General features: G+C 47.0%; 1 protein-coding gene across 2 annotated transcripts; it reads left to right on the top strand.

Annotated features, from left to right (window-relative positions):
* Nucleotides 1–20,805, top strand: LOC149457004 (sulfotransferase 1B1-like). Of its 2 annotated transcripts, none has more exons than XM_089684162.1 (8): nt 1–203; nt 7,363–7,513; nt 9,598–9,717; nt 9,946–10,043; nt 11,039–11,165; nt 16,450–16,544; nt 18,051–18,225; nt 19,046–20,805. In XM_089684162.1, the coding sequence occupies exons 2-8, from the start codon at nt 7,390–7,392 to the stop codon at nt 19,150–19,152; spliced, it is 846 nt and encodes a 281-aa protein (XP_089540288.1). In that variant the 5' UTR covers nt 1–203; nt 7,363–7,389; the 3' UTR covers nt 19,153–20,805. The 2 variants fall into 2 exon arrangements, with proteins under 2 accessions (XP_089540288.1, XP_089540289.1); XM_089684163.1 differs by having other exon boundaries at nt 7,360–7,513.
* The last annotated feature ends 4,787 nt before the right edge of the window (nt 20,806–25,592 follow it).

Genomic DNA, 25,592 nt, shown 5'->3' with positions numbered 1-25,592 from the left:
TGGGCAAACATTCAAAATCAGCAGAGGAGCAAATCCGCATTTCCTTCACTGTAACTGAGATAGTAGATTTGTAAAATATTTGAAAGGGCGTGTCTTTACCTGGGAGCTAGGGCTAGGGCTGACATCTGCAACAACATATATATACGACCGGATACAGCTCCACAGTTCTCTCTCGCTCTCTCTCTCTGGGCCCACAGTGCAAAGTAAGGAGCACTTTTTACTTTTTCTCTAACTTTCTTTCTTGTAATTGTCTCTTTGTATTGGTAGCATTCTGTATTGACATTTGTAACATTGTCCCTTTTGACTTATACCCTCTACTTTATATTTTGTTATATCTGACTAATAGCAAACTTCCCCTTTCTGCACATAAATCAGATCTTTATACTTTTATCTTTTTTTTTTTAATTAGCATAGTTGTCATTTGTTGTTAACCGTATGAGTAGGGCCACAGCAAGATTGCCTAGATTCTGTATAGATGACAGGTGGTGTTCACTTATTGTACACGGCTCAAAAAAATTGAAGGATCTCTATTTATTCAGAGTCTAGCATCAAATCAGTGACACTCCTGGGATATGGCTCTGGTCAGGTAAGTCGCAGAGGGGATTGTTCATCAGTTTCAGTTGCTTTGATGTTAACGAAATTACCAACAGGTGCCATAGTGGCAGGGCTCGGGGGTGTGGTAATGTGATGTTGCTTGAGGCTCTATGACATGATCCTTTGTGACATTAATTCCATGGGGGGGAAGTCTTTCCCTGCCCAGTATTGCCACATGTCGTGGATCAGCCAATCTGCTCTGTGGCCCTGGGGCATGTATGTATATATATAGTTATTTATTACAGGTACTTATATAACGCCATCAATGTACACAGCCAGCACTTTACATATATATTGTACATTCCTATCAGTCCCTAACCGTCAAGGGGTGTACAATCTAAGGTCCCTAACTCACATTCATACACATACTAGGGACAATTTAGACAGGAGCCAATTAACCTACCAGCATGTCTTTGGAGTGTGGGAGGAAACCAGAGTACCTGGAGGAAACCCACACAGGCACAGAGAGAACATGCAAACCCGAGGCAGGTGGTGCGGTGGCTGGGATTCAAATTATTGACCCTTGTACTGCCAGGCAGAAGTGCTAACCACTCAGCCACTATATATATATACAGGTGAAACTTGAAAAATGAGAATATGGTGCAAAAGTTAATTTATTTCAGTGCAGCAACTTAAAAGGTGAAACTAATATATGAGACTCATTACATGCAAAGCAAGATAGTTCAAGCCGTGATTTGTCATCATTGTGATGATTATGGCTTACAGCTCATGAAAACCCCAAATCCACAATCTCAGAAAATGAGAATATTCCATGCAATCAATAAAACAAGGATTGTACATAGAACAATATCGGACCTCTGAAAAGTAGAAGCTGCATATGTACTCAGTACTTGGTTTGGGCCCCTTTTGCAGCAATTACTGCCTCAATGCGGCATGGCATGGAAGCTATCAGCCTGTGGCACTGCTGAGGTGTTAGGGAAGACCAGGATGCTTCAATAGCGGCCTTCAGCTCTTCTGCATTGTTCGGTCTCATGTCTCTCATCTTTCTCTTGGCAATGCCCCATAGATTCTCTATGTGGTTCAGGTCAGGCGAGTTTGCTGGCCAATCAAGCACAGTAATCCCACGGTCATTGAACCAGGTTTGGGTGCTTTTGGCAGTGTGGGCGGTGCCAAGTCCTGCTGGAAAATGAAGTCAGCATTCCCATAAAGCTCGTCTGCGGAAGGAAGCATGAAGTGCTCCAAAATCTTCTGGTAGACGGCTGCGTTGGCCCTGGACTTAATGAAGCACAGTGGACCAACACCAGCAGATGACATGGCTCCCCAAATCAACACAGACTGTAGAAACTTCACACTGGACTTCAAGCATCTTGCAGTGTGTGCCTCTCCATTCTTCCTCCATACTCGGGGTATTTGTGCCCCTCCATTCTTCCTCCATACTCGGGGTCCTTGGGCCCCTCCATTCTTCCTCCATACTCAGGGTCCTTGGGCCTCTCCATTCTTCCTCCATACTCGGGGTCCTTGGGCCTCTCCATTCTTCCTCCATACTCGGAGTCCTTGGGCCTCTCCATTTTTCCTCCATACTCAGGGTCCATGGGCCTCTCCATTCTTCCTCCATACTCGGGGTCCTTGTGCCTCTCCATTCTTCCTCCATACTCGGAGTCCTTGGGCCTCTCCATTTTTCCTCCATACTCAGGGTCCTTAGGCCTCTCCATTCTTCCTCCATACTCGGGGTCCTTGGGCCTCTCCATTCTTCCTCCATACTCGGGGTCCTTGTGCCTCTCCATTCTTCCTCCATACTCGGGGTCCTTGGGCCTCTCCATTCTTCCTCCATAATCGGGGTCCTTGTGTCTCTCCATTCTCCCTCCATACTCGGGGTCCTTGGGCCTCTCCATTCTTCCTTCATACTCCGGGTCCTTGTGCCTCTCCATTCTTCTTCCATACTCGGGGTCCTTGGGCCTCTCCATTCTTCCTCCATACTCGGGATCCTTGTGCCTCTCCATTCTTCCTCCATACTCGGGGTCCTTGGACCTCTCCATTCTTCCTCCATACTCGGGGTCCTTGGACCTCTCCATTGTTCCTCCATACTTGGGGTCCTTAGACCTCTCCATTCTTCCTCCATACTCGGGGTCCTTGGTTTCCAAATGAGATGCAAAAGTTGCTCTCATCAGAAAAGAGGACTTTGGACCACTAAGCAGCAGACCAGGTCTGTTTCTTTAGCCCAGGTAAGACGCTTCTGATGTTGTTCGTTGTTCAGGAGCGGCTTGACAAAAGGAATACGACATTTGAAGCCCATGTCCAGGATCCGTCTGTGTATGGTGGCTCTTGATGCACTGACTCCAGCCTCAGTCCACTCCTTGTGAAAGTCCCCAACACTTTTGAATGGCCTTTTTCTGACAATCCTCTCCAGGCTGCGGTCATCCATGCTGCTTGTGCACCTTTTTCTTCCACACTTTTTTCCTTCCACATAACGTTCTATTAATGTGCTTTGATATAGCACTTTGGAAACATCCAACTTCTTTTGCAATTACCTTTTGAGGCTTTCCCTCCTTATGGAGGGTGTCAGTGATGGTGTCAGGTCAGCAGTCTTTCCCATGATTGTGATTCCTACTGAACCAGACTGAGAGACCATTTAAAGGCTCAGGAACCCTTTGCATGAGTTATGGCTGAATGAGCTGATTAGAGTGGGACACTTTGAGCCGAGAATATTCCACCTTTTCACAATATTCTCATTTTCTGAGATTGTGGATTTTGGGTTTTCATGAGCTGTAAGCCATAATCATCACAATAATGACAAATCACGGCTTGAACTATCTTACTTTGCATGTAATGAGTCTATCTCATATATTAGAGTCACCTTTTAAGTTGCGTTGCTGAAATAAATGAACTTTTGCACCATATTCTAATTTTTCGAGTTTCACCTGTATATATTTAACATGATTTCCTATGGGACACGTTCCTATGGGACACGTTCACTTCACTTCAGCGTTTTCACCCGGTGCATTTTTTTGGAAAGGGTCAGGGATTTTGAATGCAAAAAGTTGCATTTTTGTTTCTATAGACTTCAATGGAAACGCTGCAGAAAAGGATGTATTGTGTTTTTGATGTGTTTTGCGTTTTAAATCTGCCTAGAAACAAGAAAGATTAAAAACAAAAAAAAACACGTAAAAAAGGCAAGTGCAAAAACGAAATGCAGAAACGGCTCAAACGCAACGTGCATAGGTGTGAACCTGGCCTAAAGGGATGAGGTGACAACCTTAGAGAGGGGTCGTTTCAGCTTCTTCCTCCTCTGGAATGATTTGAAGTCAAAATCTTGACAAGGGGGAGGGGCTGGAGCATGGATGCATGGAACCATGATCAGGGGCGGACTGACCATTTGGGCACTCGGGCACTGTCCGAGGGCCCAGGGTCAGTAGGGGGCCCCATGAGATGCCCTTTGTACCTTTTTCATAGGGTGAGGACACAGGGGCCCCATGATCCCCTATTGCCCGGGGCCCCATGAGTTGTCAGTCCACCCCTGACCATGATGATGATTGGCTTAGCAAGTGACTGCCCAGCTCCCTCCCTATGCTGGCCCGGCACTGGGATGACATGGCCTGCATCTTCGTCCTTCGCTGCGAGTTCTCCCGACATTAGAGACAACTGGCTGAGTGTACACAGTGGGGCGAGCTGGGGGAGGGGAGCCCTGCAAGCTTCAGGAGCCGCTCATTATGACAAGCAGGAGACATGGAAACCTGACTGCAAACTGTGAACTTCTTGGAGGTGCCCAGTGCAGCTGCTGATGGGGGTGCTATGAAAATTTGTGGGGGTGTTATGGCACCTCCAAGCACCTACCTGGCACTGCAACTGGTGCAGGGGGTCCTGGATTCCTCCTGGTACAGGGGGTCCTGGGTTTCTCCTGGTACAGTGGGTCCTGGGTTCCTCCTGATGCAGTGGGTCTTGGGTTCCTCCTGGTTCAGTGGGTCCTGGGTTCCTCCTGGTGCAGGGGGTCCTGGGTTCCTCCTGCTGCACGACAATGCCCGGCCTCATGTGGGGAGAGTATGCAGGCAGTTCCTGGAGGATGAAGGAATTGATACCATTGAATGGCCCCCACGCTCACCTGACCTAAATCCAATAGAACACCTCTGGGATGTCATGTTTCAGTCCATCTGACACCGCCAGGTTGCATCTCAGACTGTCCAGGAGCTCAGTGATTGTCTGGGGAGGCATATCCATGGAGGGACGCACAGACCTCTATAGGCTAGACAATGGCATCCTGACTGCCATTAGGAATTGGGATGAAATCCTTGGACCCATTGTCAGACCCTATGCTGGTGCAGTGGGTCCTGGGTTCCTCCTTGTGCGGGGGGGTCCTGGGTTCCTCCTGGTGCGGTAGGTCCTGGGTTCCTCCTTGTGCGGGGGGTCCTGGGTTCCTCCTGGTGCGGTGGGTCCTGGGTTCCTCTTTGTGCGGTAGGTCCTGGGTTCCTCCTTGTGCGGGGGGTCCTGGGTTCTTCCTGGTGCAGTGGGTCCTGGGTTCCTCCTGGTACAGTGGGTCCTGGGTTACTCCTGGTGCGGTGGGTCCTGGGTTCCTCCTGGTGCGGTGGGTCCTGGGTTCCTCCTGGTGCGGTGGGTCCTGGGTTCCTCCTGGTGCACAATGCCCGACCTTATGTGGGGAGAGTATATAGGCAGTTCCGGGAGGATGGAGGAATTGATACCATTGAATGGCCCCCCACGCTTGCCTGACCTAAATCCAATAGAACTCCTCTGGGATGTCATGTTTGGTCCATCCGACACCTCCAGGTTGTACCTCAGACTGTCCAGGAGCTCAGTGATGCCTTGGTCCAGATCTGGGAGGAAATCCCCCAGGACACCATCCGTGGTCTCATTAGGAGCCTCCCCCGACGTAGTCAAGCATGCATACAAGCACGTGGGGGCCACACAAACTACTGAGGACCATTCTGAGTTGCTGCAATGACATTTCATCAACATGGACTCACCTGCTGCATCATTTCTTCACTTTGATTTTTGGGGTGTCTTTGAATTCAGTCCTCTGTAGGTCGATCATTTCCATCAAACAATGGGGCGTCCTTACATTCCTCACCCATCCCCCGTCCATGTCAGTATAGAGATCCAGCAGGAGATTCCTCCCCATTGAGATCTGATGGGTTCTCAGAGTCTTCCTTTCATTTTTTGAGCCGTGTATATCTGACGCTTATAAAGGGAGGATTGTGAAGGAGCAAAATCTGCCATTTGTGAGGCGGGAATATCCAGCCAAGGTTGCCATACTTTGGTACATTTTTTGGACAGGAACAACCTTTGTAAATGATCCGGTAACGCCTGGTTGGTCAGGCAACAAACACACGCAGGGGGGGACTGACAACTCATGGGGCCCCCGGGCAATAGGGGATCATGGGGCCCCTGTGTCCTTGCCCAAACTCAAAAAGGCCTATGAAAAAGGTAGCAGGGACATCTCATGGGGCCCCCTACTGACCCCGGGCCCTCAGGCAGTGCCCGAGTTTCCAAATGGTTAATCCGCCCCTGAACACACGGCAATGTGTGTGGGGGGGGGGGATGGATCTTTCCAATGCTTTTTTTTTTTCATAGAAAAAAGATCAAACAATCGTAATCCGGTTACAAGTAAGAGGAACACAATCATCAAGTGCGCCAACCTCTGCCCCTCACCCACCTCCGACCATCGTCCATTGGTTCCACCCCCTACCAGTACCGCCCCTTTTAAAAAGAAAATATAGAACCATCATTTTGTGGTACTAAATCATTTGTATGGAAATTGTTAATGACAGAAAAAAACAGTAAAATAGACCCCTGCAGCCAACAACGATAGATCCTTCACCATCAACACTAGACCGCACAGCAACAATAGATCCTCCCAGCAACATTAGAACACACAGCAACAATAGATCCTTCTCAGCAACATTAGACCACACAGCAACACTAGATCCTTCCCCAGCAACATTAGACCCCACATCAACAATAGATCTTTTCCAGCAACATTAGACCGCACAACAACAATAGATCCTTCCCCAGCAACACCAGACCGCACAGCAACAATAGATCCTTCCCAGCAACATTACACCACACATCAACAAAAGCTCCTCCCCAGCAACATTAGACCCCACAGCAACAAAAGATCCTTCCCCAGCAACATTAGACCCCACGTCAACAATAGATCCTCCCCCAGCAACATCAGACCCCCACGGCAACAATAGATCTTTCCCAGCAACATTAGACTCCACATCAACAATAGATCGTTCCCAGCAACATTAGACCACACAGCAACAATAGATCTTTCCCAGAAACATTAGACCCCACAGCAACAAAAGATCCTTCCCCAGCAACATTAGACCCCACATCAACAATAAATTCCTCCCAGCAACAAGAGACCCCCACAGCAACAAAAGATTCTTCCCCAGCAACAATAGATCCCCCACAATTGTGGACCCCCCTGCAACAGTGGACCCTTGGCAACAAAATTCCACCCCCAGCAACAATAGACCCACCACAAACAACAGATCTCTCCGCAAGCAGCCTCAATAGGCCCTCCAGCAGCCAGCATCAATAGGCTTTTCCCTCAACAGTAGATCCTTCCCAGCAACAACTGATCCCCCCAGCAACACAAGACCCCCTCAGTAACAAATGATCCACCAACAGCTCCATTAACATACATCCAGTGCTGGAGGTTCCCCCGCGGTCCCACTAAAACAAAGCCCTGGTATTTACTAATATAAATACAAAGGGAGCCTCATCCTTGAGATGTGCCCAGAGTGGCGTCATTATTACACACCGCTATCCATGTCCAATCTGTCCCAGCAGGCGGCAGGGAACTGAACGTGTTCAGACATGGATGGCCTCAGGATCATGAAAGGACTGCCGCTCATTGAAGATATCGCAGATAACTGGGAGAATGTGCAGAGGTTCCAAGCCCGAGAAGACGACCTGCTGTTAGTGACCTACCCTAAATCAGGTGAGATTGTACAGAGCAGTCCTAGTCATTCATCATAAACTGATGGTGGAGGTCCGTCTCAATGCTTAAAGTGGAACTCCGCTGCCTCCGAGGCCCACAAACGCTGTATAATTCATTGTTACTATTCAAAACAAACTCCTCCATCCACCCCATGCCTCCATGCTTTATTTTGCTGAGAAATTATTTAAAATAAATACATTCTGGCAGTGGCCATCTTTAGTAAGGGCAGAGGATTCATGTAGCAGGTACTTCCTGGAATCCATCTGTCCTTAGCTCAGGCATTGGCTGAGCTGAGAATTCTTCCTCCCCTCCTGAAGACTCCTGGGATGTATGACATCATTAGCCTAAGCATGGAAACCGGGAATTGAAAGAATGCAAAAACATTTTGAAAACGAGTAAATGATACATTTCCTATCTATTTACTAATGCTAGAGACATAGGATTAGAAATAGTCCATGTTGACTGAGAGAGAGAAGTGCCACTTGAGTTCACATTGATGTCATTGCCACTGCTTCTGTTACATAGGTGGTCATTGTCAATGTTCCCCTGAAATTGGTGGCCACTGTCAATTCTACCGTTACATTTGTGATCAGTGCTGATGCTCCCAATACATTGGTGGTCAGTGTCGATGCTTCTGTTAAGTAGGAGATCAGTGTTGATGTCTCCACTACATTGACGGTCAGTGTCAGCGCTCCCATTATATTGAAGGTCAACGTTGGCTCTGCCATTACATTGGAGGTCAGCGTTGGCTCTGTCATTACATTGGAGGCCAGCGTTGGCTCTGCCATTACATTGGAGGTCAGCATTGGCTCTGCCATTACATTGGAGGTCAGCGTTGGCTCTGCCATTACATTGGAGGTCAGCGTTGGCTCTGCCATTATATTGGAGGTCAGTGCTGGCTCTGCCATTACATTGGAGGTCAGCGTTGGCGCTGCCATTACATTGGAGGTCAGCGTTGGCTCTGCCATTACATTGGAGGCCAGCGTTGGCTCTGCCATTACATTGGAGGCCAGCGTTGGCTCTGCCATTACATTGAAGGTCAGCGTTGGCTCTGCCATTACATTGGAGGTCAGCGCTGGCTCTGCCATTACACTGGAGGTCAGCGTTGGCTCTGCCATTACACTAGAGGTCAGCGTTGACTCTGCCATTACACTAGAGGTCAGCGTTGGCTCTGCCATTACATTGGAGGTCAGCGTTGACTCTGCCATTACACTGGAGGTCAGCGTTGGCTCTGCCATTACACTGGAGGTCAGCGTTGACTCTCCCTATTACACTGGAGGTCAGCGTTGACTCTCCCTATTACACTGGAGGTAAGCATTGGCTCTCCCTATTACACTGGAGGTCAGCGTTGGCTCTCCTTATTACACTGGAGGTCAGGGTCGGCTCTCCCTATTACACTGGAGGCCAGCGTTGGCTCTGCCATTACAGTGGAGGTCAGCGTTGGCTCTGCCATTACATTGGAGGTCAGCGTTGACTCTGCCATTACATTGGAGGTCAGCGTTGGCTCTGCCATTACACTGGAGGCCAGCGTTAGCTCTGCCATTACATTGGAGGTCAGCGTTGGCTCTGCCATTACATTGAAGGTCAGCGTTGGCTCTGCCATTACATTGGAGGTCAGCGTTGGCTCTGCCATTACATTGGAGGCCAGCGTTAGCTCTGCCATTACATTGAAGGTCAACGTTGGCTCTGCCATTACATTGGAGCTCAGCGTTGGCTCTGCCATTACATTGGAGGTCAACGTTGGCTCTGCCATTACATTGGAGCTCAGCGTTGGCTCTGCCATTACATTGGAGGTCAACGTTGGCTCTGCCATTACATTGGAGCTCAGCGTTGGCTCTGCCATTACATTGGAGCTCAGCGTTGGCTCTGCCATTACATTGGAGCTCAGCGTTGGCTCTGCCATTACATTGGATGTCAACGTTGACTCTGCCATTACATTGGAGGTCAACGTTGGCTCTGCCATTACACTGGAGGACAGCGTCGGCTCTGCCATTACATTGTCCATTATTGATGTATTATATTAATGTATTATAAGGACATTGTAGATAAATCAACACAGTGACCACCCCTCTGTTTCCTTTCAGGCACTACGTGGATTAGTGAAATTGTGGATCGGATGTGTAGAGACACCTCTGACAGAGAGACAAAGGACATATTCCAGAGGGTGCCCTATCTTGAGTTTGCTATGCCAGGCAATACTTCAGGTACCTTCAGTATTCTCTGTATTTCATGGTGTACAGATGTGTAAGGAGTTCAGTTACATGGCGTTAGTCTAGTGGTTAGAAATCACATGATTACAAAGAGCCCCACTTCTCTACCATGATGACCTGATGGACAGGAGGCCCAGAGCCTTGCATCTAAGGCAGCTTCTATAACCAGGCATGACGTAAACATCTGTACTCAGAATACATTCTGCCATTTCTCCCTATCAGGAACAGAATTGCTGGACAAACAAGATTTCCCTCGAATTATAAAGACTCACCTGTCTGCTGAAACCTTGCCGCTCAGCTTCTGGGAGAAAAACTGTAAGGTGCATCTAAGATTTTTTTTATTATATAGTACAAAATAAGGGTTGATTTTCTAAATAGTAAATTTTATTAAGTTAGTGTCGCGCTCCACTGAAAATATATATTAATAGTAATTTTAGTGAAAAATCTAAATTTATATACAAGTGAACGTTAGTATATTTAAAGTGCAATAAGTGCTCTAAAAATGATATTATTATAATATATATATATATATTTATGATCCAAAAAAGTATTTTTTTAAATATATATAAAGTGGTAGGAAAAAAATTAATATTAAATGTAATAATTATTTAGTGTTCAAAAATTTAAAGTAATGTCCAACCTAGCTGGACAGTCTCAGAAAAGCAAAGCTCCTCCTTTCTTTAGTGTCTCTTGGGAATTGAAGTCCAAAGGGTCAATAAGTTCCACAATACAATATGGCTTAGTTCCTGGACTTCAGCTCCCAAGATCCTCGGCGTTCTCCATAAGCAGCTTTTCTGGCTATAGTTCTCCCCCTACTGACTGGAGGGGATATTGCAATACAAAATGCAGCATACCAGCAGAAGGTGCAAGTAAACTGATTGTAAAAAGGGAAATGTCTCCTTCTCCATGTTTCTGTAGTCCAACACCTGGCTACACACATAATTCCATGGTATCCCACATATCCCCCAGACATTCATTTTGGTCACCATATGGACTGGAAAGTCTATCATTGACATGATTTTGCAGGAGCTCCAGTGGCTCCTCGGGGGGTATATGGCCAACATTTTATGAAGAGATACGCTGCATTTGATGGATGTATATTAGATTTTGTTTCTCAGCTGGAAACAAAAATGTCCATCTTCTTCAGGATGTGTAAATCAGAAATGCCGCTGATAGGTCCCACCCTCCTAGAGCTGACCTCCAATGTCTACGTCATGGTACCTTCCAGGACTACTGACCACTTCTACTGACCACTTCTACTGACCACTTCTACTGACCACTTCTACTGACCACTTCTGATCATTCTTTCACCCAGATCATCTATGTATCCCGGAATGTGAAAGACGTGGCTGTGTCATTTTATCACTTTCATCGCATGGCGACTCACTTACCGGAGTCGGGATCCTGGGAAGAATTCCTCGAAAAATTCATCAAGGGGAACGGTGGGACTTGTGTGTTGTGTGGTTTTTCTTTTTTTGTTTTTTTAGCCCACCCTGAGCTCACCTAACCCACCCTCCTCATCCATAATAGGGATGATGAGCTGACCATTCAGTCTCAACTTTTGCCATTCTGGCAGCCTGTCCAGTGAGAGCCCAAAATCATACATAGAAGCAGTGTTTCTATTGCATCCATGTATGACGGCTTCCTAAGGAAACTGCGGCTGCATACTTTCATCCCTGAGAACTACTGACATCACCGGGAATCCCGGCTACTTAAAGTGTAACTAAACCCCCAACAGTACAATCAGTCTGTAGATGCAGTAAAGCATGCTTGTTGTACTCACTGTGGAACCTAAGGGGTTAATCCTCTGCACTGTGTAAAAAGGCTGTTTGATCAGGTTTTCTCTGATCCTCCCCTTCTTCCAGTGCCCCCCTCTTATTTTCTGACAAGACATATCGTGCAGTGTCACTCTGCACATGCTCAGTTTTGTATGCATGGCTAGAGAGGTTTTATTTTCTTGTGGTCAGCATAGGGCCAATCAGCACTGTTCAGACAGAGGTCAAGGGGTTCTGCATCCCCCTAGAGCAAAATGAAAGCTCCTCCTACAAGCTTTAACACGTTCTCTGCTGGACACTAATAGAAGTCACAAGACTGCTATATACTGCTGATGAGAAAAGGTATTTAGCAGGTTATATTTACTAAAATTGTTGCAGTTCCATGTTCTGTGTACTGTGGGAGACCAGATATAGTGAATGCAGGGTCCGGGGAGACCAGATATAGTGAATGCGGGGTCCGTGGAGACCGGATATAGTGAATGCAGGGTCCGTGGAGACCGGATATAGTGAATGCGGGGTCCGGGGAGACCAGATATAGTGAATGCGGGGTCCGGGGAGACCAGATATAGTGAATGCGGGGTCCGGGGAGACCAGATATAGTGAATGCAGGGTCCGGGGAGACCAGATATAGTGAATGCAGGGTCCGGGGAGACCAGATATAGTGAATGCGGGGTCTGGGGAGAGCGGATATACTGAATGCGGGGTCCGGGGAGAGCGGGTATAGTGAATGCGGGGTCCGGGGAGAGCGGATATAGTGAATGCGGGGTCTGGGGAGACCGGATATAGTGAATGCGGGGTCCGGGGAGAGGAGATATAGTGAATGCAGGGTCCGGGGAGATCAGATATAGTGAATACAGGGTCCGGGGAGACCAGATATAGTGAATGCAGGGACCGGGGAGACCGGATATAGTGAATGCAGGGTCTGGGGAGAGCGGATATAGTGAATGCGGGGTCCGGGGAGAGCGGATATAGTGAATGCGGGGTCCGGGGAGAGCGGATATAGTGAATGCGGGGTCCGGGGAGATCAGATATAGTGAATGCAGGGTCCGGGGAGACCAGATATAGTGAATGCAGGGACCGGGGAGACCGGATATAGTGAATGCAGGGTCCGGGGAGAGCGGATATAGTGAATGCGGGGTCCGGGGAGAGCGGATATAGTGAATGCGGGGTCCCGGGAGAGCGGATATAGTGAATGCGGGGTCCAGGGAGAGCGGATATAGTGAATGCGGGGTCCGGGGAGACCTGATATAGTGAATGCAGGGTCCGGGGAGACCGGATATAGTGAATGCGGGGTCCGGGGAGACCGGATATAGTGAATGCGGGGTCCGGGGAGACCGGATATATTAAATATACAGTCAGGTCCATAAATATTGGGACATCGACACAATTCTAACATTTTTGGCTCTATACACCACCACAATGGATTTGAAATGAAACGAACAAGATGTTCTTTAACTGCAGACTGTCAGCTTTAATTTGAGGGTATTTACATCCAAATCAGGTGAACGGTGTAGGAATTACAACAGTTTGCATATGTGCCTCCCACTTGTTAAGGGGCCAAAAGTAATGGGACAGAATAATAATCATAAATCAAACTTTCACTTTTTAATACTTGGTTGCAAATCCTTTGCAGTCAATTACAGCCTGAAGTGTGGAACGCATAGACATCACCAGACGCTGGGTTTCATCCCTGGTGATGCTCTGCCAGGCCTCTACTGCAACTGTCATCAGTTCCTGCTTGTTCTTGGGGCATTTTCTCTTCAGTTTTGTCTTCAGCAAGTGAAATGCTCAATCGGATTCAGGTCAGGTGATTGACTTGGCCATTGCAGAACATTCCACTTCTTTCCCTTAAAAAACATTTTGGTTGCTTTTGCAGTCTGCTTTGGGTCATTGTCCATCTGCACTGTGAAGCGTCCAATGAGTTGTGAAGCATGTGGCTGAATATGAGCAGATAATATTCCCGAAACACTTCAGAATCCATCCGGCTGCTTTTGTTAGCAGTCACATCATCAATAAATACAAGAGAAGCAGTTCCATTGGCAGCCATACATGCCCACGCCATGACACTACCACCACCATGATCACTGATGAGGTGGTATGCTTAGGATCATGAGCAGTTCCTTTCCTTCTCCATACTCTTCTCTTCCCATCACTCTGGTACAAGTTGATCTCGGTCTCATCTGTCCATAGGATGTTGTTCCAGAACTGTGAAGGCTTTTTTAGATGTCGTTTGGCAAACTCTAATCTGGCCTTCCTGTTTTTGAGGCTCACCAATGGTTTCCATCTTGTGGTGAACCCTCTGTATTCACTCTGGTGAAGTCTTCTCTTGATTGGTGACTTTGACACACATACACCTACCTCCTGGAGAGTGTTCTTGATCTGGCCAACTGTTGTGAAGGGTGTTTTCTTCAACAGGGAAAGAATTCTTCGGTCATCCACCACAGTTGTTTTCCGTGGTCTTCCGGGTCTTTTGGTGTTGCTGAGCTCACCGGTGCGTTCCTCCTTTTTAAGAATGTTCCAAACAGTTGTTTTGGCCACGCCTAATGTTTTTGCTATCTCTCTGATGGGTTTGTTTTGTTTTTTCAGCCTAATGATGGCTTGCTTCACGGATAGTGACAGCTCTTTGGATCTCATCTTGAGAGTTGACAGCAACAGATTCCAAATGCAAATAGCACACTTGAAATGAACTCTGGACCTTTTATCTGCTCATTGTAATTGGAATAATGAGGGAATAACACACACCTTGCCATGGAACAGCTGATAAGCCAATTGTCCCATTACTTTTGGTCCCTTAACAAGTGGGAGGCACATATGCAAACTGTTGTAATTCCTACACCGTTCACCTGATTTGGATGTAAATACCCTCAGATTAAAGCTGACAGTCTGCAGTTAAAGCACATCTTATTTGTTTCATTTCAAATCCATTGTGGTGGTGTATAGAGCCAAAAATGTTAGAACTGTGTCGATGTCCCAATATTTATGGACCTGACTGTATATAGTGCAGCGCTGTAATATAATTAAAAAGATAAAAATAGTTCATAAAATCTTTTCACAATAAAATCGAACATGTGCAGGCCTCCTCCTCTTTAGGTGACTGGAATCAAACAGAAAAAATGCGCACTCACCGACCGCACATTTTAAATGCGCTTGTGTGTGATTTTATCCAAAAGACCAGCCAGGCATGCAGCTCCAGAAAACACATGGATCATCCCTCTTAAACACTGACATCAGCCTTGGGTGCAGCAATACCTCCAGGTCCAGAGACCCTCTCGCCCCAAATGATAGGTAGACAGGGGTCCCCCTTCTGGTTCCAGGTACCCCAAAAGTGGTAGGTGCAGATCTGAAACCCTCCAACTCTAGTAAGGTCAGGTGGCTCTCTCTATATCCATCTCCATAAACATCCAAGATTTTCATTAGACATCACATCAAAACACAGCGCGAGTGTGGCCTGGGGCGACCTGATATAGTGAATGTGGGGTCCGGGGCGACTGGATATAGTGAATGTGGGGTCCGGGGAGAGCAGATATAGTGAATGCAGGGTCCGGGGAGAGCAGATATAGTGAATGCAGGGTCCGGGGAGAGCGGATATAGTAAATGCAGGGTCCTGGGAGAGTGGATATAGTGAATGCAGGGTCCTGGGAGAGTGGATATAGTGAATGCGGGATCCGGGGAGAGCGGATATAATGAAAGCTGGGTCTGGGGAGAGGGGATATAGTGAATGCAGGGTTTGGGGAGAGCGGATATAGTGAATGCAGGGTCCGGGGAGACCAGATATAGTGAATGCAGGGTCCGGGGAGACCGGATATAGTGAATGCGGGGTCTGGGGAGAGCGGATATAGTAAATGCAGGGTCCTGGGAGAGTGGATATAGTGAATGCAGGGTCCTGGGAGAGTGGATATAGTGAATGCGGGATCCGGGGAGAGCGGATATAATGAAAGCTGGGTCTGGGGAGAGGGGATATAGTGAATGCAGGGTTTGGGGAGAGCGGATATAGTGAATGCAGGTTCCGGGGAGAGCGGATATAATGAAAGCTGGGTCTGGGGAGAGGGGATATAGTGAATGCAGGGTCCGGGGAGAGCGGATATAATGAAAGCTGGGTCTGGGGAGACCGGATATAGTGAATGCGGGGTCCGGGGAGAGCGGATATAGTGAATGCAGGGTCCGGGGAGACCAGATATAGTGAATGCAAGGTCCGGGGAGACCAGATATAGTGAATGCAGGGTCCGGGGAGACCAGATATAGTGAATGCAGGGTCCAGGGAGAACGGGTATGGTGAATGCGGGGTCCAGGGAGAACGGGTATGGTGAATGCGGGGTCCAGGGTTTAGTAACACTGTAAGGGTGGGGATTGTAGTGACATCACTGCCCAGATATAGACATTAAATAAAGGACTTGTCAAATGTTTGGGGGTCTTTATTTCTAGATTACAATTCTTTTTTTGTGATTGAGTAGGGGTACTATGTACCCTATACTCATTCATGTGGGGGGGGGGCAGTATCTCGGGGCCCCCTTATAATTCAAGCTGGCTTCCAGATTCTGATAAGTCTCCTTCCACAGACCCCCACAACCACTGGCCAGAGTTGTGGGGATGAGACCCTTATCCTCTTCAACATGGGGACATGGTGCTTCGCAGTGGTGGTCCCCCCTGGCAAGGCACCCCTTCTCATTTTGAGGGCATGTGGCCTAGTATGGTTAATGGGACCTCTTACTTTTTTTTTCTTTTCTTGGTGCAGTGCTCCTAAAAATCGACCCAAAGGTACCCATCTTTGACACGGGAGCGGGGGGGGCAAGGCCTTAAAGCTGAACTTCTTCGCCTTTTGGGAGGAGTGCCGCTTTATGTCAATTGTTCTGCATCTTTTTGCCTTTTAGTCTTTAGCCCGGAAGACGTCCATCAGGCCAGATTAGCCTCATTGACCAGCAGACCTGTAATTCTGATTCTCTGTCTCTGATAGTTGAATACGGGTCGTGGAGTGACCATGTGAGATCTTGGTGGAAGAGGAGACAACAAAGGAACATATTGTACTTGTCCTACGAGGACATGCTGGAGGTGAGAGATGTGATGGAGGAATACACTGGACTGACTGTAGACCTAGCCGTGTCTGTACAGACCTCCCGCTCTAGGGGGAACCTACATGGGTTTTAATGGCCCGGGGCAAGGCAACTTATGGGTGACAAGCTGCACGCGATGTGATTTGCCACGCTACAATCACGGCAAAATCGCACCGCATTTTAGGCGCCATTGAACATAATGGCACATGAATCTACCTTTGCGATCGCAGCGTTTCTGCCACGATCCCAAAACGCCCAGGTGTGAATGGAGCCGCCCTGGTTCAAGCACATGCAACTCTGGATGTGTGTTTCAAACTCGCAGATTCTCATGACAGGCTAGATATTGTGTTCCTATCAAGGTGGTTCACACAGGTGCGATCCACACGCATTGTGTTCTGAGTGATATTACGAAAAGGGTCCTGTGAGAGTTTGTAGCGGTGCGTTCCAGACTCACAAGTGATAGAGTAGATTGGCTTGCAGATAGGATTGCTATTGAAAGGAGTTTTTGCACTATAGTCAATGGGAGGCGTTTTTGCAGTCAAGTCAATGGGAGGCCCTTTTGCAGTCAAGTCAATGGGGAGGCGCTTTTGCAGTCAAGTCAATGGGGAGGCGCTTTTGCCGTCAAGTCAATGGGAGGCGTCTTTGCACTGAAGTCAATGGGAGGCGTTTTTGCACTCAAGTCAATGGGGAGGCGTTTTTGCACTGAAGTCAATGGTAGGCATTTTTGCGCTCAAGTCAATGGGAGGCGTTTTTGCACTTAAGTCAATGGGAGGCGTTTTTGCACTGAAGTCAATGGGAAGGCGTTTTTGCACTGAAGTCAATGGGAGGCGTTTTTGCACTGAAGTCAATGAGAGGCGTTTTTGCACTGAAGACAATGGGAGGCGTTTTTGCACTGAAGTCAATGGTAGGCGTTTTTGCGATCAAGTCAAAGGGGAGGCGTTTTTGTATTGTAGTAAAGGGAAACCGTGCATGAACCCAGGTGCCAGTATGCATTTTCTAGTCACCATGGTGACCTGGCACTTGCGATTTGTCGAGCTCTGGTTTATTATATCTATATACTTATTAGTATGTGGTTAAAAGTATTAATTTTTGATGCTGTCAAATAAGCTTGCAGAGTAGGGAGATTAGATTACAAAAGATGCCAAAAACCTAACGGTAGTGCTGGGCTTTCTTATTAGAAAGCCCAGAATCAGGTCTAGATTTACCATGAGACACAATAGGCCTCTGCCTTTAGGTGGCTGAGATAAAACGTCTCTTCTCTGTAGACGTCGGCTACCATTCTTTCCCATCATTGGTGGGATTGGAAGTCATGAGCCTATTTACTAATCTGTCACAATATTGAAAGCCAGTTACGCTATTAGTCCACATTGGGTTCCTCGCTCCACCCAGCAGTACATTGATAAGAACTCCGAAGGTGATGAAAATTTAGAACAAAAATTTCAATCAAACTTTCTTCAGCCAGACATTTTTTCACAGTGGCCCTTATCTATTTACTTGTGAGCAGGACCTGAGACGGGAGATTCAGAAGGTAATGATGTTTCTTGGGAAGGACCTGTCAGATGAGGTTCTGGATGATATTCAGCGCCACACCACATTCAGCGTTATGAGAGAAAACCCGATGACCAACTACAGCAATGCCCACAGAATGGACCAAACCATTTCCCCCTTCATGAGGAAAGGTAGGGGGGTCCAGAGTGGAACAATAAAGGCCTGTGAGCTCCAGTATGATTTTCTAACTTAGGGCACCACCTATACCTTAACCCTTCCTCAACTTTGCTTGGCTTTACCTTGTGTTCCACTTACTGTATGCCTCTCTTTTCCCTTCTGTCTGATCTGTCTCTGTTCCTCACTGCTCCCCTCCATCACACCTAGGCCTTTCTATTCCTTTCTGTTCCCCTTCATCTTACCTATGTCTCTCTCCTCCTCTACCTCTTCTCCTCCTTCTCACCTGTATCTACTCTTCTCCTCCCCTCATCTCGCCCTTATCTGCTCTCTTCCTCCATCTGTTCTCCTCCACTCAGTCTCACTCGTATCTGCTCTCTTCAGCTACCTGTTCTCCTCCCCTCATCTCACCCATATCTGCTCTCTTCAGCTACCTGTTCTCCTCCCCTCATCTCACCCGTATCTGCTCTCTTCAGCTACCTGTTCTCCTCCCCTCATCTCACCCATATCTACTCTCTCCCTCCATCTGGTCTCCTCCAGTCTCACCCGTAATCTGCTCTCTTCTTCTACCTGGTCTCCTCCAGTCTCACCCGTAATCTGCTCTCTTCCTCTACCTGGTCTCCTCCAGTTTCACCCGTAATCTGCTTTCTTCCTCTACCTGGTCTCCTCCAGTCTCACCAGTAATGTGCTCTCTTCTTCTACCTGGTCTCCTCCATCTCACCCGTAATCTGCTCCCTTCCTCTACCTGGTCTCCTCCAGTCTCACCTGTAATCTGCTCTCTTCCTCTACCTGGTCTCCTCCAATCTCACCCGTAATCTGCTCTCTTCCTCTCTCCAGGAATCTGCGGTGATTGGAAGAACCATTTCACATTGGCTCAGAGGGAGAGATTTGATGAGCATTATCACAAAGAGATGGCTGGAATGGACCTGACCTTCCACTTCTAGGATTGGCAGAACTTTCCACATCTTGTCATAGACTTCCTACAGCTGCTTCATACCACTGATACCGGGATGAAATAAATGTCCACATACCTGTCTTCCTGCCATCAGCCTCATTGAATAAAATTGTAGACATAGTTTCTCAGCCTGAAATGGCCAATAACATGTAATAGGCTGTCCTTGGCAACTTCTAATGCTGACCTCCAGCCTTCCCTTCAGTTCTGCACAGTTGTACCATTTTTCCTCCTCTCTTGCTTAATCTGATTGCACTGCACACTGTGAGCTTCTCACAATGTGCATTAGAAATTGCAGTCAGAACCTCCCTCATATCCTGGATGGAGGACATCCAAAATCAGATGTTAGATATGTAAATGCAAATGAACGTGGGCAGCTGCAGTTCCAGCACCTCCAGCACTGAAAGTACATAATGACAAGGGGTGGTGGGGTGTACTGCAGGATCCATTAATGCTGGCTGCTGGTGGATCTATGGTTACTGGAGGGGATCTATTTTTGCAGGGGAAGAAGGCAGGTCTATTGATGTTGGGGAAGTCTACTGTTGATGGGGAGGGATCTATTGTTGCTGAGGGTGGGTCTTATGTTGTTGTGTGGACTATTGTTGATGGGAGGGATCTACTGAGGGATCTAAGGAGGAGGTCTATCATTGCTAGCTGATGGAATTTCAATTGATGCTGGCGGTGGGGAGATCTGTTGATGCTGTTGGGGGACTATTGTTGCTGGCAGGGTATTGTTGCAGGTGGTCTATTATTGCTGGGGGGGGGTCTATTGTTTGCTACAGGGGATCTATTTTACTGCTTTTCTTGTTATCATTAATCAATTCCATACAAATTGATAATTGGTTCTGTATTCTCTAAGGGTGGTATTGGGGGGTTGGTAAGGGATGGAATCAAGGGAAGGTGGAGTCAGGGGGTGACAAGGAAAGGGAGAGTTCCTGCACCTATTCTCTGAGAAAAAAGCCCTATTTAAATACAACCTCCCTAGGAACACCCATTCCTCCAGACTGACAACTGTAACAATCATGCACACAGGGAGAGGCACGGTTCTCCATTTTGCTCCAAACTTCTGCATTTTGGTATTTCTCTTAAACTCCTATACAACCACCTGAGGGGGGGAAGTGTCGCAATCGTGCACACAAGAGCCAGGCACGCCCCTCGTTTTGTTAAGATTCTTTATGTTATCCCCTCATTCCCCCTCCCTCAGGAATGTGTTCAATGTACGTTGCTAAGTGGATGTCTATACAATCCTCTTCCCAAATAAGGTAATTGGCTTGTCCGTTGTAAGAAGATACCAATTGATTTTTGGGAGAAATAGGCTGTTATGCTTTGGGTGCGAGAGAGAAGTGAGGATCTCCTGCGTTTAACATCTCGCAGAGAGAGAAAGGAGAATCTCGCTGTAACAACAAAACTGAGTGAGAGACCAGAAATCCTTTCTGAGCTCATCAGACTGGACACTGCTTAACTCCAGGCATCTTTTTGGCAAGTACTTATTTACCTAAACTTCTTTCTGTTATCTGTTTGCTGTGCTGTTGTGCTCTGTATATTTATATATATATGTATATTGGTTACATCTTTTTTCTATAAATATTTCTACTGTACCCTTTTGACCTTTTAGTAATAAATCTTACTTTCTGAAAGTGTTGAACTGTTTCTATAGCTCTTTAATGTAACTTACGAATCCCTGCCGCTGAAGAGCGCTACTATGAGTATTTAACCCTCTGTATAACCTGCCTGCAGAGATAGCGGTATACCGACGATTAACCAATCATCCTAGTGTATTGTTGAGTTTCCTCTTTCTCTATACAAAAAGGAGGTGGTGGCAGTGTGAAGGGTTAATTGCGTAATTAACCTGACCCAGTAACAAACGCTCCCAGGCTGCAGGTGCATCGATTGTGGTCCAATTAGCTGGAAAATCGTTGTGCAGGGTGCAGCTGGGCGTGGCATTGTTACGCACGTGACATCGCGGTTTTAGATTGGCTAGTCCTTCGGTCACAAGTTTGGTGAGAAGGTCTGGGGTCTGACGCGTCACAACAACCACCCATGTAGGCATTTGATATTTGCCTAATGCCTTCCAAGAACCAACCTACTGCTTCCAATGGGGCTGAGGGCTCTTGCGAGTGGTACTGAGGCAGGATGATGTGATGTTTTCAAGAAGCTATGCAGAGTACCTGGCTGGCCTCTCCCACCAGCCATTATCTGCCTGCATTGCGTAGAGAAGCACAAAGACCCAGTGATTACATCAAGGGATCCGAATTAAGGGATATTATAAAAATTGGAAGATTTGTTGAAAAACCTTGTTAGGATGTTGATAAAAAGAAAGAAGATATAATCAGATTAAACTTCAGATTTAATGTTTGTGGATATCGGTACTAAAAAAAAAAAATTATTTTTCATTTATTGACTCTTAGGAAGACAGAGAACACCAGTTTGAAGAGAAACTGCTAGAAAAAAAAGCAGAGGGCCATCAATAAGATTTAAAACACCAGAAGAAGCAACAGATTCACTATTATTCTTTTTATATATGTTGACTTGAGTCTGCCCTGGATTCATTGCTTGAAACAACCTGCTGGCTACATGGGGCTACAATGTCATTCCAACCCACTTTCCCCAAATGGAAATGTAGTCATGGCGGATTTCCACGTGCCTGCTGGGTGTCCGTCTAGAGAGAATAAATTCAGTTCCTCTAATCTTTCCTCATAGCTGAGCTCCTCCATGCCTCATATCAGTTTGGTTGCCCTTCTCTGTACTTTCTCCAGTTCCCCAATGTTCTTTTTGTGAATTATTGGAGCCCAAAACTGAACTGCATATTCCAGATGAGGTCTTACTAATGATTTGTACCGGGGGGGGGGGGGTAATGATATCTCTCTCTGGAGTCTATACCTCTTTTAATACAAGAGAGGATTATAGCGTAACGTCAGGACCGGGCACTGTGATCCAAAGAATTTCAAAGATTATATGGATAGCGACAAAGAATATATAAAACACTGTGATAAATAAAAAAATATATATATACAAAATAAAAATAAAATATAAGCTGCAGAACCTAACCTTACAGGTGCATATATCAGTGGAAAAACAGGTTTGCGCTCATGTTTAGTTGTGTAATATGAGCGCAAACCTGTTTTTCCACTGTGATCCAAAGGGTAGTTATATGAGCAAGGTCCAGAAATATGAATTTATTGGAACACCGGAATCATAAATTCTGTATTTTCAGCCAGCGCAAATTTAGAGATATTATAAATATTAGTTATTAAAACTCAAAAGGATAAGGATAGTGACCAGGGGCGGACTGACAACTCATGGGGCCCCCGGGCAATAGGGGATCATGGGGCCCCTGTGTCCTTGCCCAAACTCAAAAAAGCCTATGAAAAAGGTACCAGGGGCATCTCATGGGGCCCCCTACTGACCCCGGGCCCTCGGGCAGTGCCTGAGTTTCCAAATGGTCAGTCCGCCCCTGATAGTGACACATACTATATGCACAAAAGCACCGTCACACCTATATGAGCTTGTTGGACATCACATTCCCAGAACCAAGGCCATTAATATAGAGTTGCCCTCCCTTCCCATTTGCAGCTGTAATAGCCCCCACTCTTTTCGAAAGACATTCCATGTGCAGGACTTAGGATAGGGTTGCCACCTCATCCCTTTAAAACTGAACACATATTAATGACCCGGGTTCTGAGCAGGGGCGGACTGACCATTTGGAAACTCGGGCACTGCCCGAGGGCCCAGGGTCAGTAGGGGGCCCCATGAGATGCCCCTGGTACCTTTTTCATAGGCTTTTTTGAGTTTGGGCAAGGACACAGGGGCCCCATGATCCCCTATTGCCCGGGGGCCCCATGAGTTGTCAGTCCGCCCCTGGTTCTGAGGCTGACTTAATACAGAGAAAGCTCCAAGTGAGTTCAATTACCACCTTTATCAGCCCCAGAACCTGTGTCATCAATATGTGTTCAGTTTTAAAGGGATGAGGTGGCAACCCTAACTTAGGACTACCTCCCCCCCACCCCCGAAGGAGCCACTGGTTGGATGGGCACTTCTGTTTCCACCTAGTGATGACCCACCCAGTACCTGGACCAGACAGACACTGACAAACCTCAAACTGAGGAATGGGCTTTATTAAAAAAAACAGGCAAAAACCCTGTAAGGCGGGGGTCTCCAAACTGCGTCTCTTTGCTAGCCTTTATCCAACCCTTCGGGCACTATTCCCCCCAATGATATGGGACACTATCCCTTCCACTGACACAAACAATAATAATATTTCTTCAACTGAAACCAATGATGATGTGCTATTCTTTGCACTAACACCAATGTAGAACTACCCCCTTAGGAGTTGCTGAAAATGTGGGTCCCCCTATAGTCCTGCACTGATAGGCAACACACATTTCCTTCCAGGCCTTGCACCCCAGAGACAGTAAACAGTCCTTGAACTTTTTTTTTCTTTTTTTAGGGGATTTGAACTTGGATGGGGATGAGGGATACATTGGATGCCCAAGGAACTGTTAAACTGGGGGCAACTTCCTGGAACTATGTACAAATGTTCAGAAGGGTTTCTCTTCTTTGTAGAGCTTTCCAGCCTCTCCTGATATACCACCTCATACCCCAGATTAAATCTCTTCTTCACCTAGCTGCCTGAGGGAATCCATGGGCAAGGGGACCCAGAATCTGCCAGAATTTTAAAATCAGCAGTCCCTGAGGGGTTAGTCAGGTTTTCCACCAGAGTGCCCTCTCCACTTATCTAGCCAAGGGGATGTGGGATAACAACCTCAGTGCTCTCCTGCAAGCTTGAGGGTTGGTGGCTGCCCTCAGGCCTTATGCTGGGCTGGCTCCTTCCCTGCTTCCCAGGTTGTCCTCTCTCTGGGGATGGTTGAGGCAGAGAGATCCTCCCTCCCAACTCCTCTGCCTGTAAGTAGGCCCCTCTCCTGGACCTCCTCTCAGGCTCCACACTCCATCCTGCTCACTCCATCTTCAACTAAAACCCTCCTGCTATTGAGCAGGTTCAGTCACTCTTAAGGGTTGGCCTAACCCCATGCCAAGCCTCCTGTTTAGGGATTGGTCAGAATCCCTTAAGAGAGCAGACCAGCTCCTCCTGACTTCTACAAGTCTCCAGATCAGGGGGCGGTATCAGGGAACTGATCTGCAGACTCTCTCAGCCCTGACCCAAATTTGACCCCTCTGACTATCTTTCCCAACTGCTACTCAGCCTCCTACTAAAAAATAATTAGCTAGCTCCCCCTGGCTAACTAGGAGGGTGCCCCAATGATGGGGCACTACTCTTCCACCTACTGACCACCAACCCTGAGGCCATGTGTATTCTCACTGATGCATTTTCTACCCCAGCTGGCCCCCCCAAACTGGCCCTGTTTGAAAAGTTTGGAGACCGCTGCCGTAAGGGAAGTGCGGGTTAGGTAATTCAAATGGACAGTAGTAGAACAGTTACAACTACTGGCACAGGAAATGTCAGACAAAAGCACCCTATGAGTTCTAGTCCTTGACTAGCTACTGGCCAATGGAGATTTAACTATAGTCCTCCTGGTGTTGAAGCTCTTTCCTATCTCTCTTGGTGGAGTGCTCATTTTTTCAACAGAAAGAACTTACTGTATAATCCACAGAGTAAAGTAGCAACAATAATCTCCTCTTGGAAGAATTCCTCTCAGAAGTAAAGAGAAGCAAACAGCAGCCCACAGAAAAACTCAACATTGGTTCATAGGATTCTCACTACCCTGACTCAGTCTATCTTTTGACAGTCACTCCTACATTCAGGATTGATGAAGATGAACACCAAAAGGTGTTCAGTGAGGTTGAGGTCGGGGCTCTGAGAAGGACACTTGAGTTTCTCCACAACAAACTGGTCAAACCATGTCTTTATGGAGCTGGCTTTGTGCCCTGGGGGATAAAGTTATGGTGGAATGGAAAAAGTCCTTCACAAACCTGTTACCACAAGTAACAAAAGCACAATGGTTTACAATGCCTTCGGAGTGTTCGTAGGAATTGGTTCCCAATTGTGAGGTCAGGTACTGATGTTGGATGAGAAGATCTGGCTTACAATGGGTGTTCCAAATCATCCCAAAGATATTCAGTAGGGTTAAGGTCAGAGCTCTGTGCAGGACACTCAAGTTCCCCCACACCATACTCTTTGAACCATGTCTTTATGGGGCTGGCTTTTGCACAGGGGGCACAGTCATGCTGGAGCAGAAAAGGGCATTCACCAAACTGTTACCACAAAGTTGGAAGAGTACAATTGTGAAAAATGTCTTAGTATGTTTTAGTAATAACTGATGTCAATAATTTGGAGGGGCGTTCATATACTTCTGGTCATATAGTAGGTATGATGGTCAGGTACTTTTGGCCATACAGTGTATTACAGATGGATCTGTACTGGACTGCTGAAACTCCTCTCCTTTTCATCACAACATGGGTTGGATTCTGTAGTTC

The sequence above is a fragment of the Staurois parvus genome, unplaced genomic scaffold (genome assembly GCF_062004578.1).
Source record: "Staurois parvus isolate SC_StPar_1 unplaced genomic scaffold, SC_StPar_1.0 ptg000338l, whole genome shotgun sequence".
Classification (NCBI taxonomy): Eukaryota; Metazoa; Chordata; class Amphibia; order Anura; family Ranidae; genus Staurois; species Staurois parvus.
The sequence above is the reverse complement of the archived record's forward strand: the minus strand, read 5'-3'. Positions and strand labels throughout refer to the sequence as shown.

Excerpts from the sequence above, each read along its gene's own strand:
- LOC149457004 (XM_089684162.1), top strand. The coding sequence starts at position 7,390 with ATGGATGGCCTCAGGATCATGAAAGGACTGCCGCTCATTGAAGATATC. Across the intron at positions 9,718-9,945 it reads TATGCCAGGCAATACTTCAG|GAACAGAATTGCTGGACAAA; the intron begins GTACCTTCAGTA and ends TCTCCCTATCAG. Across the intron at positions 16,545-18,050 it reads CCTACGAGGACATGCTGGAG|GACCTGAGACGGGAGATTCA; the intron begins GTGAGAGATGTG and ends ACTTGTGAGCAG.